This window comes from Cyprinodon tularosa, unplaced genomic scaffold (assembly GCF_016077235.1).
Source record: "Cyprinodon tularosa strain WSP-4 unplaced genomic scaffold, ASM1607723v1 ctg30, whole genome shotgun sequence".
Lineage (NCBI taxonomy): Eukaryota > Metazoa > Chordata > Actinopteri > Cyprinodontiformes > Cyprinodontidae > Cyprinodon > Cyprinodon tularosa.
Genome location: NW_024039008.1, coordinates 854579 through 875000, shown reverse-complemented (window position 1 = coordinate 875000; position 20422 = coordinate 854579). Strand labels below are relative to the sequence as shown.

Genomic DNA, 20422 nt, shown 5'->3' with positions numbered 1-20422 from the left:
GTGTGGCTTTCTGTCTGATGACTGAGGCTTGGCCAAACTGAGTCGTCGACAAAGCAGTGATCCAAACAGGAGAGTAAATTCACTAAACAATGTCTATAAAGGTATCAATGTGCTGCAAAGAGGCCGGTCAAAATAACCGCCTGATTAAAATGCTGTGTTTGAACCTTAAGAGAGCAGAGCAGAACAAAAGGCCCCTTAAGGCTCATGAACTGAAAATAGAGCAAATCAAACTTCCTTTTCTACAATGTCTTGGCAAATTATTAATGATTGTTTCATATTTTATCTGATTCTTACCTGCTTTTGTTTCCTCTGCAGCATCACATTGAAAGATGTCAAAGCCCTCCTGCCTCAGATCAACTACAGAGTCCCCAACATGCGCTTTCTCAAAGACAAACTGCAGGCTAGATGCTCTATGATTTTTTTTTTCTCTACACATCGATCTCTTTAGATTTCTGCCAGCTTTATGTTTTTATGATAAGGACTCCTGTTTCCTGGGTTTCTGCAGGAAGTAGAGGCAAAGAGTGATTTATTGTACCCCAACTTTGCACAGCTCTACAGGACGCTTATGTTTGACGCACAGAAGAGTGTAAGTCTGAGAGTAATTCTAATTCAACTTAGTCTTAATTGTATAACTCAGTAAATAAAAGCAACAAACAGAGTTTGCAAAAAAAAAAAACATTTGGAAAGCAGTTGCATGACATGGCACTAAAAGGAGGCAGAAACTGACTAGAGCTTCATGTTAAAGTAAGGTGGAATGAACGTACTAAAATATAATCCCCTATTTATTGAATTTTACACCAGTGCTTTAATATTCCCCACGTTTGCACTCGCAATACACCACAATCACTTTGTCGTCTGCTGTTTATGCTTCACCTGACCCCCTCCCACCTGTCCATCACCTGGTTCTTCCCCTCCTCTTCCTCAGATAATTGAGCAGCTGGAGCTGTCCTTTCCCCTGCGGTGAGTCCCTCCACCTTCACCTCCTTATCCTCCTCTTCCTTCACACCCCACTGTTGCCAGTCTTCATGTTTTTTCAGTCCTTACTATAACTCTCTGATATTATTCTATAGTTCATGTTTTACTTAATGGTTCAAAGATGTTTATCTTCTTGCTTGATGGATGAGAATCGTCCTAATCTTAGGAGGCATCACAGAGAAATTGGCAGAATTAGATTTGGCCCGAGGAAAGGAGAAAATAATTTATCACATTTCTTATCTCTCAGAGCTGAAATAGATTTTTATTGAGCTTTCACTTCTCTGGGATTTAACATCTTAAAGTTGTATTCTCAGAAATGTGGACCGACCAGAGCTTTGTCAAATCTCCCTCTACGACTTCCAGAAGTTTTTACAGATGGACCAGAAGGTACACTGCATGTCACCACAACACAAATAAACCCCTTAAAACTGCTTTGAGCTCAATTCGATTTTTTTGGGGGCTTGTTTCAGGAATCTTGGGCATCAGATCTGAGTCGAGTTCGGGAATTTCTCATGAACTACATGAGGGGAGGACCTCAGCCTGAGCCAATGCTGCAGCTGGATGAGGTGATACATCTATGATCTGCACAGAAATAAGTATTAAAAGAGGCTCTCCGTCTTACTATACATTTGTTTCTGTCTTTTTTATTTAGTTCCTGACCTTCCTGTTCTCAAAAGAAAACTCTTTGTCTGACCCTCGACTTTCACCTGTTGTACCTGATGACATGAAAAGACCACTTTCACAGTACTGGATCTCCTCCTCACACAACACGTAAGATATCCAAATCCAGTAACTCCCCTATAAATAATTTGTGCAAATGAATCCTAAATGGTAGAGATTTGGTAAAGTATACTCTTAAGGCCAGTTTTTATTTTACACATGATTTTTTTTTAGAGTATATTTAACTGAAATGGTTATAAAAGGTTAAACTTGTCCAAAGTTCTTGATTACAACATTTTTCTTTGTGTTTTAAAGTGACCGCTGTTGTTGAAGTTTGTCAAGTTATTTTCTTTAAAAAAATTACTTGTCTTTAACAATGTATTTTAGCACTGTATGATCATTTTAAGTTGATTTTTTTACTTTTACCATTGATATAAAGAGCTTCTAACCTGGATTGTGAACCATTGTTTTAACTAAACAAAACATACAAGTTTACATCATAAAGGAGCAGTTATTAATGAGTTATATTGGGCTATATATCACCACGAGAAGACAGCAGACACTTTCAGGTCATAGTTCTGCAATAAACAGGCCTTTAACCCCTAATAATGAATCAGTCGAGCATTTTATTGATCTAATTAAAATGAAATACATGTGAGGAGTTTGCATGGAGGAAATCCAAAGGGCTGATCATTATTACACCTGTTCAAGTCAGTGGACTCAAAAGGACTTCACAGTACATTCAGTCATTAATCCTTTCACACGGAGGTCTTCAACAGGGGGTCCGGGACACCTAGAGGGTCGACAGAGGTACTGCATCTGGGTCGTGAAAGTTTTGGTTAATTTGACTTTTTTTTTTATATTCCCCCTGCAATTTTTTCCACTAATTGAAATGCCTTTAAATACACATTAAAATAAAATGAAATCTGTAGGAAAAGTACAGAAGTTTCTGTATTTGAGCCGACGACCCACTGCCCTCCCATTTCAGGATGGACGTCTGCTGCTGTTGCCCCTGATAAATGTACTATAAATATGTAAAGATTCTTATGTACTTCATTCAACATGTTTTAAATAAATAACAAATACACCCCATAATGTTAAATATATTGCAATAGTGAAGAAAATGTAGTTTAAGAAAATAAAAAAGTCCCATTTAGCTTAATAAAGCTAACACTTCCATACTGCCATTTGGGCTTATACTGCCTCTTACTAATTATCTTTGAAATATATAAAATGTACTTTTGAGTTAAGAAAATAGCATGATAGGTAAGATAATTTTGATTCCAGAAATGATTATTAAGCATTTTACTCCAGAAAAGGGGCCACCAAAGGGCCCTCAAGGACCAGATGGGGCCCCCTCATTGTCTTCTGAAAACAGAACAAATCTAAAACGTAAGCATTTGTAAAGAATTCAAAATGAAAATATCTAAAAGAAAATTAGAAATTAATAGAAACAATAAAAATGTATTTATTTTATATGAAGTTTAAATGAACGCTGACCCCTACAGTTCATAGGTCTATATTGGTAGCCCTTCCTACGACTCAGCACCCAGGAAGTAGACGCCAGCCTTAAAAAGGTTGATAACCCCTAATCTAGAAGCACCTACTGTTTCGGCAACCAGAGCTAAAATCATCTTTTTAATGATTGATTTGTGCTGATTTTTACTAAATATGCTTCAAAACATATTAAATGTAAATATATGACAGTTCTAAATATTATTATAATATTATTATAATTTGCTAATTAAAGTTAAAGTTAATTTAGCACAATCTGGTAAATAATAAGACTTTTGAAAGGAGTTTTACTGACTGTTTCAAATATATTACAATTAAAGTTTATAGTACAGTGTTTACCAAAATTAAATAAGAAATCTATCTGAACCAACCGTTCAGTTTGGTTAAACTAACAGTTTTCCAGCAGCATTTTAAAAACATTGAGCTGAGTTTGACTAAACACGTTTCAGATGCAATGAACAGACAGTACCAAGTAGAATGTATCATAAAAGATGCAAAAGTTTTCCGAGCTAATTATTAATGCATTCATTTCTATATGTTATTTCTCATAACATCTAGCTTTTTTTTTTCCAGGGTTCATAAACAATCGTTTATTTGTTTGTTGTTTTTACTGTGTTTTCAGTTTTATCTGTAATCCCATGTATTTTCCTGTCCTGGTTTTTAAGGTACCTTACAGGTGACCAGTTTTCCAGTGAATCATCTCTAGAAGCCTACGCTCGCTGTCTGAGGATGGGCTGCCGGTGCATTGAACGTAACACACTCCTCTTTAAATCGCTTATATCACACAACCTTTATGGTTAAGAACTAATGTTAATTTCTTTTCTATTTTTTGTTCTCAGTGGACTGCTGGGATGGACCAGATGATCTGCCAATCATCTACCATGGCCACACTCTAACCTCAAAGATCAAATTCCTGGATGTGCTGCACACCATTAAAGAACATGCCTTTGTCACATCCGAGTGAGTTCTACTAACCCATTTTATACATCTGTCTGCAAAAATGACAGCTAAGTTTACCTTTTCTACCATTATACCTGCTTAGGTATCCTGTGATACTGTCCATTGAGGACCACTGCAGCGTGGTCCAGCAGAGGAACATGGCCACGCACTTCAAGAAGGTGTTTGGAGAGCTGCTTCTCACCAAGCCGATTGACAATAACGCAGACGAGCTCCCCTCACCCTACCAGCTCCGCAGGAAGATCCTCATTAAGGTGACATATTGACAAGCGTTTGATGCTTGTTTAACATGGAAGATTTGTGAGTAAATAAAGTATAAATATTAGAGGAAATTTTAGGAGGAAACAGACTTTTAAAATCAGTCAAGAAACCTTTTAACAGAAATAAGATGGTCTGCCTATCGTATTGCAGCACAAAAAGCTGGTTGAAGGAACCGTCTATGAAGAGGTGGCTTCAGCTAGCTACTCTGAAAATGACATCAGCAACTCGCTGAAGAACGGCATCCTTTACCTGGAGGACCCCATCGACCATGTGAGTATTTCTGCCTTCTGTGATTTTATTCCAGAAACATTTAGGGTACCACATTTGTAGTAGTATCATGAATTATTATCTATGTATGAAATAACAAACATGACAAAAGTTTGTATACTTTGGGAACGCAAACAGGAAAAACCATGGAAGTTTTACAAAGAAAAAGAAATGAAAAAACATACAATTCCCTTTGAAAGTCGTCTGATTTCTTTAGTGTAAACATGTTTTTCATTTATTCCTATGTTTTTTTATTTTCTCACCTCACGTAGCTTCAGAAAAAAAGCATTTAGACACACATATAAGGTGAAAATTAGGATTTTGGATGTAAAAAAAAAAAAAAAGTTGGGAATCAAAAGTTCAAATTTCACTGGCTGCTATTCCAAAAGGCAGCAAGCGCTGAGTGTAAATAGTAAATGGACTAAACTTATATTCTGATTTTTCTAAGTTAGGACACTTGAACAAACACTTTAAACTACATTCAGTCATTCACCCATTCATACATCTTCGCACACTGATGATGTCACTCACAGAAGCGAGGATGCAGTACACAGGCAAAGCCGAAGCCAAGGCTTGAACCCACAACCCTCTCTTACAACAGATCTCTTTGGCCTGATTGGCAAAATTTTATACGGAAACCTTAAAATAAACAAAAAAATAACACCAACTTTAATCTAGAAAAATAGCAAAAAATATTGCATATTGTGTTTAATTAGAAATATATTAAAAACCCCTTTAATTTTGTGAATTCTAATAATTTCTTATACTCTGCTGTGTATATTTTGTCCATATTTTTAGTTTTCCACTGCAGTCACTCCTTAAAACCAGTATATTTCTGAACGCTTTGATTCTAAAGGGCGTTTATGTGATTTTTCAGATGTGGACACCGCATTATTTCGTTTTGACCAGCAATAAAATTTACTACTCAGAGGAGACATCTCACTACCAGACGACTGATGAAGAGGAGGATGACGAAGGAAAGGAGGTAAGAAGATATTTTACATATTTACTATAATGTCACATAACTTTCTTGGCTAGCAATCCAGTTCTAAAATAAACAGACTAACAGACTAAAAAGAAACATTTATGCTGTTTTAATGCTGTATATTTAAACGTTTTTCCTCTTGTATTATTCGTCAGGAGTGTAACAACAATGAGCAGCACTGTGCAGAGCGATGGTTTCATGGGAAGCTGGGAGGAGGCCGTGATGGTCGGCAGGTTGCAGAGAAGCTGCTTCAGGACTACTGTGAAGGAGGGGGGAAAGACGGCACCTTCCTGGTGCGAGAGAGTGAGACGTTTGTCGGAGACTACACTCTATCTTTCTGGTAGGTTTAATTTCACTGTTAACTTGATGCAATGGCAACTTAAGTTGTCTAATAATCTGCATCGAATAAAGATCGCCAATGAGAACATTTTCATCTTCCCTTCCCTGTAAACTACACCATTTGATTGACTTCTCTTTCTGTTCAAGGCGCTCTGGTCGGGTGCAGCATTGCAGGATCCACTCGCGTCAAGAGTCTGGCTCCACCCGTTTCTACCTGACAGACAACCTTGTGTTTGACAGCCTCTACCGACTCATCTGTCACTATAGAGAAACGCCGCTGCGCTGCAATGAGTTTGAAATGAGGCTGGGGAATCCAGTGCCTCAACCCAACGCACACGAGAGCAGAGAGTGAGTGACTCGAACCAGAAAAACATCAACAGTGGAGAAAATTTTTACTCCCAGTTAGCGCAGCTATTATACAGTTTTGCAAACTGAAAGGATGCGTTTGCAAACCAAAAAAAAAATGTAGTTTTATTTTTAGAAAGTCTTGCATTTTCTCATTTAACATTTAAATCGCTGGATCACTGATGATCTCCAATGGAGGATTTTACACAGTGCCGTCGCCACAAACTCCTTTTTATCAGCCATGACTTGTTTTTCCAATGGGAAGGGAGCCAAATGCCGATTGTTAGTGGGTTTAAAAAACCCGGTTTAATGCGCAATTTTCAGTGGGAAAGAGGCTTTAGAGTGGTTCTAGATTCAGATTAAAGTTTTCAAACATTTTACTAATATTAATAAAACTGCTTTATATTAGATAATTACCAAAATAAAATAGATCTTCATCTATTTTAGATCTTTATTATTTTAGGTTTCTGTTTACTTTTTTACCTTAAGAAGATCACTTCAATAAAATATTAACTTTAGCAGCAATAATGAATGTAAGTAAGCAAAATTGTTTAATGATAAGACTTTATTCATCAGTAAATGCTGACAACAGTGAGCTGAAACTGATCGAGGTATCTCTGTTTTTTTTTTTATCCAGATGGTATCACTCCAATCTGTCTCGTGTTCAGGCTGAACACATGCTGATGCGTGTTCCACGAGATGGAGCTTTTCTGGTGCGAAAACGCAGTGAGCACAACTCCTATGCCATCTCCTTTAGGTACGAGTTTAACTCAATATTTGTATGTATTCCAAAATAAAAAAAGTGTTGATTTATTCTGAGGGTTCATATACATTTAATTGTCCACTGGTTTGCAGGGCGGAGGGTAAGATCAAACACTGTCGCATCCAGCAGGAAGGTCGTCTCTTCATGTTGGGGGGATCAGCAGAGTTTGAGAGTTTGGTGGATCTTGTCAGTTATTATGAGAAACATCCACTGTACCGTAAAATGAAGCTGCGCTATCCCATAAATGAAGACACTCTGGACCGCATGGGCACCATGGTGAGTAAGACATAGCTACAAAAAAAAATCTATTGAAATAATATCAATTTTTAAATTATCTTGAAGGTTTTTCAGATTTAAGACCTATTTTAAATAAATTGTTTATTGAGAGAACTTTTTAAGAAAGCAATAACTTTGTTTTGCATTATTTAAACCTAAAGATTCGATAAACTGTCAAGCTTATGATTTAATAGAATTCTTGAATCTACAATAAAATTATATATTTCATAGTGGGATAAGGTGTTCCCCAGGGGTGAGCCCTCGGGCCACTTTGGCTCCACACTCTTTACATTTTCTTTTTGCCGAATTATTTACAAACTTAGTCAGTTTTACAGTTTTGTGGTATATGTTTGTTAAATGCAAAAACATTAGCACGCAAGAAAAATAATGGCTTTGATGTTAGGCATAATTAATACAAGAACTCAGAACATTGAAATTTTATTTCAACCTCACCTACAATGCTCAGTTGAAGAGGTACAGTAGTACTTTTCTCAATTTAACCCAGTCTGTATTATTTTTCTTTATATTGCTGCCTTCACACAAGTTATGTTCTGTGGTGAGGCTTTATGACCCAAACTGGTTCAATAACTAAACTGGTTTAGTAATAGATCTCTTTTTGCTTCTCTGGCTCTTATTATTTTTTTTTGTTTAAGAAAAATGCTTTTTTATAAATTCATATTTGCTTATTTTAAGAGAAAACTATGAAAATTAAAACTAGATGGTATCTAGTGGTAGATGGTCTTCCATGTTTAGACTATGTGTTAAGATGAGTTTTTTTCTGCTGTTTCTTTTCAGGAGCTTGACTATGGAGCCCTGTATGAGGTCAGAACTCCTCATTTTTATGTGGAGGCCAATAAGATGCCCACAGCCCGGGTGAGTTCGCCCTCTGGTCCTCTTCATTGACCCTTTAAAGCCTTCTGTCCTGCATATTTATGCGTTTTCCTTCTCCACTACCCCTAATTAAAATGACAACACCCAGCAAAGTGCAATCTTCAGCAGAAAGCTTTTAATGACCTATATTTAAATAAGGTTTATTAAACTAAATATCGAGATAACATGTAAAACATGCAAGACAGTAAACACCAAAAACCAGTAGCTAATTTAAAGAAATGCCAACCAGTAGTTTTTGTTTCGTTTACGAGAGAATCAGTTACAAATGCTAAAAATTATGTTTTTATTACCAGGTTAAGGTAATCCTAACAATCATAACACATTTGTCTGAAGCTGCACAACTGGAATGGAATATCTTTAAAAACATCCTTAAAGAATTCATTGTCAAGTCAATAAAAAAGCGGTAACGACTCTCTTAAGTTACGTTCTATATTTGGCCTTTACATTTTAGTGTACTGTCAAAGCTCTGTACGACTACCGAGCTCAAAGAGAAGATGAGCTTTGCTTCCCCAAACAAGCACTTATCCAAAACGTGGACAAGCAGGAGGGGGGCTGGTGAGTGCTCACCTATGCAGCTTCTTCTAGGTTACTCGTTTTTTTTTATAAAAGCCAGTTAAACATGTGTTTGCACGCTGCATTCAGGTGGAGAGGCGACTATGGTGGAAAGAAGCAGCTGTGGTTCCCTGCAAACTATGTGGAGGAGGTGTCCTGCTCTCCTACCAGAGAACTGGATGAAGTGGTGAGTGTGAATTTTAACCGAGCTGCACTGAAACTCTTCAAGCTTCTTTATAACGGTTTATTGCTTCTTTTTTATTTTGCGTCAGTCTACAGAGAACAGTCCTCTGGGTAACTTTCTGAAAGGCTTCATCGATGTTCCCACCTGCCATGTTGGTAAGAAAGCCTTTTTATACATTAGGCTTGTTTTTAGTTTAACAAATGCAATGAGATTGAAAGCTAATCAGAGAGCTAATCGATGTATGATAGGTGGAATTTTGTTCGGAGTAATACAAGTATACTATACTTTACAATTCATTATTTTAAAGTCAAAGCATATTTTAGTCTTTCTTTGTAGACATTTCAGTCAGCAACAATGATCTGCTGCCACAAAAAAAAAAAAGGAGAATGAAATTAAATTAATCAAATATCCCGGTTGTGGAATAATAACTTCATATCAATATCAGTTCATCATTTTCAGTTTAAACAAAACCTCATATTTATAACTGCAAATGAACAAAATGAAATTATAATTACTTTCTCTGGTGTCACGATCAATTTAGATTAGATTAGAGTCTTTGAAAAGGATCTCACCAGGTTTGAAAGCATATTTCCCAGCCTGAGTGTGTTAATTACAGAGAGAAACACATCAAGGTTTTAGCTCAAGTAGACATTTGTGTTTAAAAATAAGCTATTGATATAATGAGCATTTTAACATGAGGGTAATTTAGCAGCAGCATAAGGTGCTTCCTCACCGAAAAACAAGATAAATTCTTAAAGGTAGCCTGACTTAAGTATCACGTCGTAAATACTTCTTTCATTGTCAGACTTAAATGAGATTATCATCAACAATAATGCATGTGTGTTTATAAGATATATTTTTTATTCACAATTTCATCCCACCAAATAGTTCTGATCTTTGCCATTAAGGAATGTCCTATTCTTCCCTTAGCAAAAAGTAGTTTATTCAAGTATACTAAAAGAGCACTAATTTCATACTTAAAATCAGGCAGTGCTCTTAGAGTTTACTTATTGTAAACTATATTTCATATACTTAACAATAGTATAGTCAAGTGTACTTGACTATACTATTGTTTACTTTATTGTTTACCAAAGTATACTTTAAGTATACTTGAGTAAACTTAAAAATGTCCCAATTTAGTAATACTTCAAGTACACTAAAAGTACATTGTTCGGTATACTTTCTAAACGTATACTTAAGTATTCTTAATAGAATTTACTTCAAGTATACTACTTTTTGCTAAGGGTTTCCTACGGTTAACCGCAATATTTAACACAAAAAGAGAAGCACATCAAAGACAGACTGCAAACACTCAGGAATTTTAATTTGTATTTTATATCTATTTATTTTATTTGACAGGGACAGTGTACATTAATGAGCATTCCTGCAAATGCAACAGAATTAGCTAAAATGCTATTTTTCATCTGTTGTCCCTGGACAGATACTTAAAATTGTCTACCTAAAAACACAAGAGTAAGAATTTTACAATGAAAAATGCAAATATCAAAAGAAATAAAAACAGCTATAACTCTTCAAAACTTAAATAAAGATAAATAATGTACATATAATGTATATATATATATATATATAGGAATGCGGACATAATATGTTCAAGCAGCTTGAGAACCAGCTGTAAACAAGCCAGCATGCTGTGGTCTGTTTATTGAAATAGCCTGCTTAAATATGAAAAAAGTGTTTCAAAATAAAGGAAAAGAATTTGTCTGCTTAAATGTGAAAAAAGTGTTTCAAAATAAAGGAAAAGAATTGCGAAGTATCTCTGCTATCCGTTAAGCCAGGCATTGTATTGCTGTTTCCTTAATCCTGATTTATCAAGCGGAACTTATGACTCCCAAATATGTTGTTTTTTCTTCTGATGGTTCAGCTCCTTCAAAGCAAACAACAATATCAGCAGGATTTCATAGAACAGAAAAACCCTCTTTTGCAAATGTCTCACACCTTCAGTTTACTTTCATAGCAGGACCCAACAATAGATTTGTTTATGCTTATGTTACTGTTTAAGGAAGATTCCTATATTTCACTGACATGCAACCAGCTGTTCTTGGATCTTACGCCTGTTTCCATCCTTCTCTCCAGCTGTGCATAAAGATGGGAAAAACTCTCGCCCCTTCGTGTTTACCATTCACTCCCAGCACCTGAGCTCTCATCCGGTACAGAGTCTGGACGTGGGTGCTGACAGTTTGGAGGATCTTACCGCCTGGGTCAGCAAAATCCGAGAAGCTGCACAGAACGCTGATGCACGGGTCAGTGCAACGCTGCACAACACACACAGAAAAAGTCCTTAATACTGAGGTTTTGGAACATAAAGCAAAGCAAAGTCTACGCTGTAGATTGCAGTATTAAAATCATATGTAGTTTTTTAAATCACACTCACAAACTTTGCTGTATTTCATTGTAATTTTAGGGAATTGACAAATACAAAGTCGAATTGTTCGTTTAAAATGGAAGGAAAATTAAATCAACCCCAAAATAACAACCAGTGATGATGCTGTTTTATAAATAATGTCATTCCAAATAAAGAAAAATAAAAACAATCCACTGGACTTTGTTTCCAAGTTTGAAGACCTTTTGCTTCCAATCCAGGAAGCTTTTTCAATTCAAAATTTCAATTCCTGACATTTGGATGGGAAGAGAAATGTTTTCAAACTAGAAAACAAAGGCCGGTGGATTGTTTTTATTTTTCTTTATTTGGAATGACATTATTAATAAAACAGCATCATGTAGATCAAGGAACAGACATGTAGAGGATAAAGTAACAGAAAAGTTAGAGGTTAGAGTTTAAAACAACATTGCAAGATTTTGAATATATCATGGCTCTCTTAAAATCATCAAAATTTTAGCAGCAAAGCAAAACTACCAATACCTCCTAAACTTAACAGGGTTACCAAAAAGAGTATTAAATAAGGAAGCAGCAAAAAGGCCTATCATTACTCTGGATAAGCTGCTAAGATTATTAATTACTAATAGTTGTGCAAACCACAGATAGGAACATATTAATTGGACAGTAGACAGTCATTGTTAAAAGAAATCCACAAGGGGTCCTAGTGTAGGACCACTAGGGGCCATGTAGGGCCATGTTCTGTAGGGCAGCGGTCCCCAACCACCGGGTCATTTGGTACCGGGCCACACAGAAAAAAGTGTATATATATACACTATATTGCCAAAAGTATTTGCTCACCCATCCAAATTATTGGAATCAGGTGTTCCAATCACTTCCATGGCCACAGGTGTATAAATTCAAGCACCTAGGCATGCAGACTGTTTTTACAAACATTTGTGAAAGAATGGGTCGCTCTCAGGAGCTCAGTGAATTCCAGCGTGGAACTGTGATAGGATGCCACCTGTGCAACAAATCCAGTCGTGAAATTTCCTCGCTCCTAAATATTCCACAGTCAACTGTCAGCTGTATTATAAGAAAATGGAAGTGTTTGGGAACGACAGCAACTCAGCCACGAAGTGGTAGGCCACGTAAACTGACGGAGCGGGGTCAGCGGATGCTGAAGCGCATAGTGCGAAGAGGTCGCCAACTTTCTGCAGAGTCAATCACTACAGACCTCCAAACTTCATGTAGCTCAAGAACAGTGCGCAGAGAGCTTCATGGAATGGGTTTCCATGGGCGAGCAGCTGCATCCAAGCCATACATCACCAAGTGCAATGCAAAGCGTCGGATGCGGTGGTGTAAAGCACGCCGCCACTGGACTCTAGAGCAGTGGAGACGCGTTCTCTGGAGTGACGAATCGCGCTTCTCCATCTGGCAATCTGATGGACGGGTCTGGGTTTGGCGGTTGCCAGGAGAACGGTACTTGTCTGACTGCATTGTGCCAAGTGTAAAGTTTGGTGGAGGGGGGATTATGGTGTGGGGTTGTTTTTCAGGAGCTGGGCTTGGCCCCTTAGTTCCAGTGAAAGGAACTCTGAATGCTTCAGCATACCAAGACATTTTGGACAATTCCATGCTCCCAACTTTGTGGGAACAGTTTGGAGCTGGCCCCTTCCTCTTCCAACATGACTGTGCACCAGTGCACAAAGCAAGGTCCATAAAGACATGGATGACAGAGTCTGGTGTGGATGAACTTGACTGGCCTGCACAGAGTCCTGACCTCAACCCGATAGAACACCTTTGGGATGAATTAGAGCGGAGACTGAGAGCCAGGCCTTCTCGTCCAACATCAGTGTGCGACCTCACAAATGCGCTTCTGGAAGAATGGTCAAAAATTCCCATAAACACACTCCTAAACCTTGTGGACAGCCTTCCCAGAAGAGTTGAAGCTGTTCTAGCTGCAAAGGGTGGACCGACGTCATATTGAACCCTATGGATTAGGAACGGGATGTCACTTAAGCTCATATGTGAGTCAAGGCAGGTGAGCAAATACTTTTGGCAATATAGTGTATATATATAATATTTATCGACGATCAGAGTCTGAGTGATGTTTTATTTTGAAAAAAATAAAAACATTGCGGTATTCTCTCCCAATTACATCAGTTAGTGCATCTGTGCCTCTTGACACAGGTTAATTCAGTTCAAGACTCATCCCATCTATAAAATCCTATCTTTGTGAAGCGGGATTTTCTGCGGTTACAGCGACCAAAACAAAGCTACGGAGCAGACTGGACATCAGGAGCACAATTCGTGTGTCATTTTCTCCGATTACGCCTAGATGGGACCGGCTTGTTGTTTTATTTTTATGCTGTTTGTATTTGATTTTATCATTGTAATTGATTTTATTCCCCCCCACCCCCCGGCCGGTCCGTGAAAATATTGTCTGACATATAGCGGTCCGTGGTGCAAAAAAGGTTGGGGGCCGCTGCTGTAGGGGACACCAGCTTTAAAAACCACCTTATCTGTCACTGTCTTAGGTGGAAAACCAAGACTACATGTCAATCCAGACATAGTGAAAAATGTCAGCAGCAGCATTATGCAATGGTAGTGTTTTTCTTCTGCAAGGACAGGGAAGCAAGTCATTGTTAATGGAAGATGGATAAATCTACATATAGGAAAATTCATACGAAAACCTCATAGAGACTAAAAAAAGACCTAAGTCTGAGGTGGAAGATCAGCTTCCATTAGGAAAACGACCCATTTTATTCCCAGCTGCAAGGAAATTGTTTAATTTAAGGGACATTGATGTCTTAGACAGACCCACTCAAACACATCTAAAACCAAGCTCAGAATTTATGGCAGGATTGAAAAGTCATGTTCTAAGATCTGTTAAATCCGGCTGAGCCTAGGCTTAAAAGAAAATAAAACAGAAATCTCTGCATATCCAAAGCTGTTGGGAGACATCGTCCGCAACTTATTTTACAATGTCATATTTCAAGGATTGTAATTAGTATTCTTTTTACCCATGGTATTTAAGAGCATTATGTGATGTTTATTTCATTTTGACATTGCTGTATGAATGTTCTGTACGGCAACAGATGCAGGAGGAGAAACAAATGGAGAGGAGGAAGAAGATCGCTGTGGAGCTGTCTGACCTCGTGGTTTACTGCAGGCCAGTGCCTTTCAACGAAGACAGTGAGCATCAAAGCTTAGTACTTTACTTTTTCACAGTTGGATTTTTGGATTGTTTTGTGTCTCAGTCCCCGTTTGTTGTGCTGCTTGTAGAGATCGGGACTGAGCGCGCCTGTTACAGAGACATGTCTTCTTTTCCGGAGACTAAAGCAGAGAAGTTTGCAACCCGTGCCCGAGGGAAGCGCTTCTTACAGTACAACCGTCGGCAGCTGTCTAGAGTTTATCCAAGAGGCCAGAGATTGGATTCGTCCAACTATGATCCGCTGCCCATGTGGCTGTGCGGCTCCCAGCTCGTCGCTCTCAATTTCCAAACTCCGGGTATGCATCTTCATTGTATTTCAGAAAAAAAAATATCCTGCTGAAAACTAAAATGGTTCTTAAAATATATATATATATATTTTTTTTCAGATAAACCCATGCAGCTGAACCAGGCCTTGTTCATGCTTGGAGGCAGCAGTGGCTTCGTTCCCCAACCTGACATCATGAGGGATGACGCATTTGATCCTTTCGACAAGGACACACTGCATGTTGAGCCAATCACCATCCAGCTACAGGTCAGTCTGATAAATAGGAATGATGATGGACAGATTCAGAAGGATGATTTTTTTTTTGTTTTAAAGCAGACAAAAAAAGAATTAATATCTACATTTATCTACTTCCTGTTTTAATCAGGTACTGGGGGCCCGTCATCTGCCAAAAAATGGCCGCAGCATCGTTTGTCCTTTCGTAGAGGTGGAGATCTGTGGAGCTGACTACGACAGTTTTAAATACAAGACCGACGTCGTGGGTGAGGCGGCTGCTACATGGTTTTTTTAGTTTATTTAGTTAAGTTCTTACTTTGGTGCTCTGGCCGCAAGTTAACCTTCTCCTCTTCTCGGCCCTCCTAGCTGATAACGGTCTGAATCCTGTGTGGCTGCAGAAGCAGTTTGTGTTCGACATCCACAACCCCACTTTCTCCTTTCTGCGCTTCACCGTTTACGAAGAGGATATGTTCAGTGACCCCAACTTCTTGGCACAGGCCACTTATCCAGTCCGTCTGCTGCGAACAGGTGAGCTCAGTGCATCATAAGAATAATAGATTTTGAATGAAAATACTGCTTCGTTCTGTAATGTCTCTGTTGGGCAGGTTACAGGAGTGTTCCTCTGAAGAACAGCTACAGTGAGGAGCTGGAGCTGGCCTCACTTCTGGTTCACATTGAGATCGTCAATGCAAAGGTAAGCTCTGGTTTTCCCTCAATGAGGTTTTAGGCTTGATCTAAAGCATTTCAGCAGTGGTTTTAGTGTCTTTAATAAAATATTGCAGCCACTTAAATGATGTATTCTGGATAACAACCTGAGAGTTATCTATCAGAAGAAATATCTATGTCTATCTATCTATACAGATAGCTCTAACATAAAGTCCTCTAAGATTTAAGTGGTACATTTATGAGATGTGCTTCTGGATAGATTGTAAGCAGTATATTCAGGGTGTTTTCCTGTATGACGACTTCTCCTGGGTACAGTCCTGCCAATAGAAATAACGAAAAAAGAAATAATTTATTCTATCAAGGTTTAGTTATTGCAACATAATAAGATTGTGAAGCAGGCAAATCCCGTCTGAGGCGTTCAGAGGATGTGTTTTTAAAATCCAAGTGAATGTCTTAGTTTTCTCTGCACATTTATGACTTTACTGTATCAGATAATCTTTAAATTTCTCAGTGTTTTATTTCTTTAATCATTTAAAGGATGCTTATTTTCTCCATAGTTGTAAGAGGCTGTCCAAGTCATTTTGTTGAAATGTACAACTTTACGACAGAGGTTTAAATTTTTTTTTTAATGCAAAATTAACAGAGATGGCAACAAGTTGAACTCCTCTTGATAAGTAGGTGGTGCTCTTGCCCGCTCTTGTTTGAACCTTCTTTTGCACTGGCAGTCGGTTTCCAAAGAAAGGAAAAATGGAACAAAGAAGTTGATGTTAGCTGTGATTAACGAGCAGCTGTTGTGGTATTGATTGCAGACTTAAATCACATCTGAATATGAAAAAATGTATTACAGTGATAAACAGTCTGTATGTTACACTAAGGCCAATTAATAACACAGTCAGTAATGTGGTTGCACAAATTAGTGTAAATTTAGACATTTATAAAAAAAATAAGATGTAACCGAACTGCAATAGATTTAAAAAAGTACATTTTGAATGAATAATATAATCAAATATAAACCAAGGCAATCAGAAATATTGCATTTAATTTGAAATATGCAATAGAAAGTGGCTTTCAGCTCTGATCAGTGGTAAAGATTGCCACATGGACCAGTGAGCCAGACGCCCTCTGGTGGTACAGACCCCTAATTACACAATGGTCAAGACCAGCCTACTATTAACGCTACAAACTTTACTGCAAAAATAGCTTAAACTCCTCCCTAAAAACTAGTAGCATCAATATATTCAACTTAAAAAAAAAAAAAAATCCAGTGTACACTACATGTATGATCTACACTGACCTATCTGTCACGCTGCCACACTTCCCATCCTCTCTGCAATTATAGGAGGAAGATGAAGAGAACATGTACACATCAATTCAGAGGCTGAGGGATCGAACCAGTGAGCTGTCCACCAAGGTTTCCCTCCTGGAGAGGTCAGGATCTGCGGATCTGAGCTACCAGCAGAGTCTGGAGGAGCTCAGGGCAGCTCAGGATCAGCTGAGTGAGCTGGTGGAGGCCCGTAACCGCCGGTAACACATGATGCACCACAACAAAGATTAGAAACGTACAAATTTAATTGGCTGAATTTTACATTATTACATCTTGTCTGCGATGAACTGAGCAGTAAAGGACATTCAGGCACAGGTTCAATAAATAAAAATGAAGCTTTAATTTAACCCTCAAAAAATAAAGATGATCAACAAAAAAAAAGTTCTTGGGGCCATAAAAGAGGTCAAAAAAACAGAACTCTATTCAAAAGAACTAGCAATATTAAATCTAACGAGACAAAAGAGAAACCTAAATAGAACCTGATCAGCTTACAATAACTCACAACAAAAGCGTTAAACATGCAACAGCTGACTAAAACCAACATAAACAACTAATGCTTCCCCCATGATCAGTAGTATTGTTATGAACCAATTTGCAGGTCTCCGCACTGGTTTGCTCCGTCCCCTTTTCCACCTTTGTTCAGCCTAAGGCCTGGAGCATCTGCCACAGAAATCACTCAGAAAATTGAAAATACAAACATAACAGTTAACAAAAATATGCATATTGGAATATTATGTTATGGTACACATTTATTTTTGTTAAATCAAAACCAATTCTTCATTAATCTATAAATTAAATCCTTTTTAAAATAGGCTAAATGCAAATGTAGTGAAAAATTGTATGATTTAGCATTTTAGTTGTTTGGTATTGTGGAATGTTACCCAGTTTACTGCAAGTACAGCCTTCACATTGTGTCGTCTAAATGTTACCCTACTTCCATTCACACTGTAAAAAATAAAACAATAATTTTAAAGAATATGAAAGACAACATGAGACCAAATATATAAAAAATGAAAGTGAATTCATGGCTCATTAATTTGATCAAGTAGCTCTGAGGTTTTGATCTTCTCTTTTGGCTAAACCCTGCTATGTTATCAGGAAGTGAAGATATTTGAACTTCCAAAGCCATTAGATCAAAAATCTGCAGTGGTGGAAAGCAGCTCACAACCTTCTCTTGTCAGAACCGTCATCTTGTTCACTACGATTCTGAATTAAATGAAGCATCAAAGGCATTATATGATATCTGCTTCTTCTGTATCATTCGTTGTTAACAAGAGACCCTGCAGCTTATCAAGAAAGACCAAACGGCAAGGAGCTCAAGCTCAAACTGAATTAAAGCGTTAAAGCCAATTGCTTCAAAATTGAATGAACATATTAGCTTGAATAAGAATGATTTCTTTCAAATACTTAAAATAAAAAGACAATTTTCTCTAAAAATTTAAATGGATAAAAGAAAAAGTCACTTTATCTAAAATTAACATCTATTTTTGATTCTCGTTTCCCAAACAGACAAAGCAGTTAATTAGAAAAAAACCCATACCAGCTTTTAAGTACGGTGGTGGAGGAGGGATGATTTAGGTTTGTTTAGCTGCCTCATACCCTGGACACCTTAAAGTCATAGAGTTGACCATGAACTACTGTATATTAAAATATTCTGGAGTAACATCTTTATGCCTTTATGCTCAACCCAAACTGAGTCTCAGACATGATAATGATACTTTACTGATCCCAAACACAGCAGCTCTTCTATGACAGAAAGAAAATTATTAAAATGTTGCCATGAAAAGTCTAGACTTCTGCTCAAGAGAAACTTTACTAAGCTCTAATGATTCAAAATAATATATGGAGCTTTTAAGTTGTTATGCAGGATATGTTGTTAACAAATTATGGGAAATAGTTTTCACACACTGCATCTATACAGTATGTTGACTGTTTTGGTCATAATGTTCAGATTTAACTTAAACTGTAAATATTCTATCCAAAGAACTTCCGCCTATTCTATATTCTGTTTCTAAATAAATATTGCACCATGATGAAGGAAATTCTAATCTTATCTTTCTTTTTCAGGTTGATGGAGAAAAAGAGAAGAGAGAAACTAAGGCAGCATTTTGCAGCGAAACGCAGCTAAACACGCCGTCCACCACAGAGCGCTAACCGTCTAACATAGTGCCTGGCACGCTATGAAGCAGCTGCCTCTACAGAAGCGACATGCAATCTGAAACTGGAAAAAAGGAGGACAAATGACAGCACTTATATAGATTAGAAACAGACATCTCATGGAATAAAGACATAAAATGAAGCTATAAAACAGTCAGGATTTAAGCTGGAACAGATAAAGAGTAAAATGTGGGGGCTACTTCTGGGCATTTCACTAAAGAGGTTTTACAAGAAGGTAATACATTGATAGTATATTTTCAACTGCTGTGTAAAATGTAAAATTTTTCAACACAATTTTACTCACGGTGAAGCTTTTGTTGCAAATAAGTACTTCAAAATTCAGTAAAAAAATTAAGCATATTACATCTGATCTTACCGCGTTTTAGTTTAAGATTAATAACAGGATAAAAGGGAGAAGAAATCTCAGGTTACACACAAAATGTTAATAAAAATGTTGATATCTGGATATACAAGGGAAGGTGTGGGCACGCGTGGCAAAGGAAAGATCCTGTATGTGCCTTTTGCTGTCAAACTTTGTAAAGTTGTCTAAAAAGATGTGTTTTTTTTAACTAGAACTGGAAGGTTTTTTTTTCTTTGTGAGAAAAAAACAAAAAAACTGGAGAAGGAATGCACTCTTTTGGCTCAGACCACTAATCATGAAGTAATTTAAAGACTGAAGTTTCTTAATTGAGTCTTTTTTGGGGGGCAATAACATGAACTAGACCGTAATAAGAGCACAACATGTCGAACAAATTCCCACCAAAACACACATAAAGGTATTTTCCCAATAATTGTAAGGGCTCAATATTAATCCACTCTACCTTCAGAGACAGTGCGCCCCATGGATGTCAACCATTACACTCAAATCAAATAAGGGCTATGACAGAAAGCTAGTAGTTTTTTTTTTAACACATCAGATAAAACCTGTTGGTATTAGACTCCATCATCTTTTAAACAACACATAGGAGTGTCCTGCATTTGCAAAAAGATTGTTTGATTAATGCATGGCTTCCTGCCTTACAGACTTTACCTTCGTCTAACCAATCAGCATGTACATAACTTCTTTTACATAAAAGATCATATTACTGGAAGGATGCTCTCTGTAATTTTATGATGAAATTAATATTGTGTACCTGGTGCTCCCTTTAAAGAAATTTTTTCATAGATACAAACCTCTTTTTTTCTCCCTGAAGTATATAGTACTGTGCAGGGACTACTATGCAAACGTCATCTTCTCGACCTACAGCCTTTGTGTAT

At 37.4% G+C, this 20422-nt stretch overlaps 1 protein-coding gene across 1 annotated transcript in view; it reads left to right on the top strand.

The window, feature by feature from the left end:
• Positions 1–19466, top strand: part of LOC119787619 (1-phosphatidylinositol 4,5-bisphosphate phosphodiesterase gamma-1-like) — a 44910-nt gene extending 25444 nt beyond the window's left edge. Inside the window, exons 5-32 of the mRNA XM_038291584.1 lie at positions 316–400; positions 506–586; positions 926–960; positions 1290–1362; positions 1446–1541; positions 1628–1746; positions 3816–3901; positions 3990–4110; positions 4193–4361; positions 4519–4638; positions 5513–5620; positions 5776–5960; positions 6107–6307; positions 6942–7061; positions 7160–7343; positions 8139–8216; positions 8686–8789; positions 8877–8973; positions 9059–9125; positions 11065–11231; positions 14404–14500; positions 14591–14815; positions 14906–15051; positions 15170–15284; positions 15385–15546; positions 15624–15712; positions 17024–17208; positions 19076–19466. Coding sequence (XP_038147512.1) covers positions 316–400; positions 506–586; positions 926–960; positions 1290–1362; positions 1446–1541; positions 1628–1746; positions 3816–3901; positions 3990–4110; positions 4193–4361; positions 4519–4638; positions 5513–5620; positions 5776–5960; positions 6107–6307; positions 6942–7061; positions 7160–7343; positions 8139–8216; positions 8686–8789; positions 8877–8973; positions 9059–9125; positions 11065–11231; positions 14404–14500; positions 14591–14815; positions 14906–15051; positions 15170–15284; positions 15385–15546; positions 15624–15712; positions 17024–17208; positions 19076–19136 — 3376 coding nt within the window. The 3' untranslated portion in view covers positions 19137–19466. The remainder of the gene's footprint in view (positions 1–315; positions 401–505; positions 587–925; positions 961–1289; positions 1363–1445; positions 1542–1627; positions 1747–3815; positions 3902–3989; positions 4111–4192; positions 4362–4518; positions 4639–5512; positions 5621–5775; positions 5961–6106; positions 6308–6941; positions 7062–7159; positions 7344–8138; positions 8217–8685; positions 8790–8876; positions 8974–9058; positions 9126–11064; positions 11232–14403; positions 14501–14590; positions 14816–14905; positions 15052–15169; positions 15285–15384; positions 15547–15623; positions 15713–17023; positions 17209–19075) is intronic.
• Positions 19467–20422: the final 956 nt, after the last annotated feature.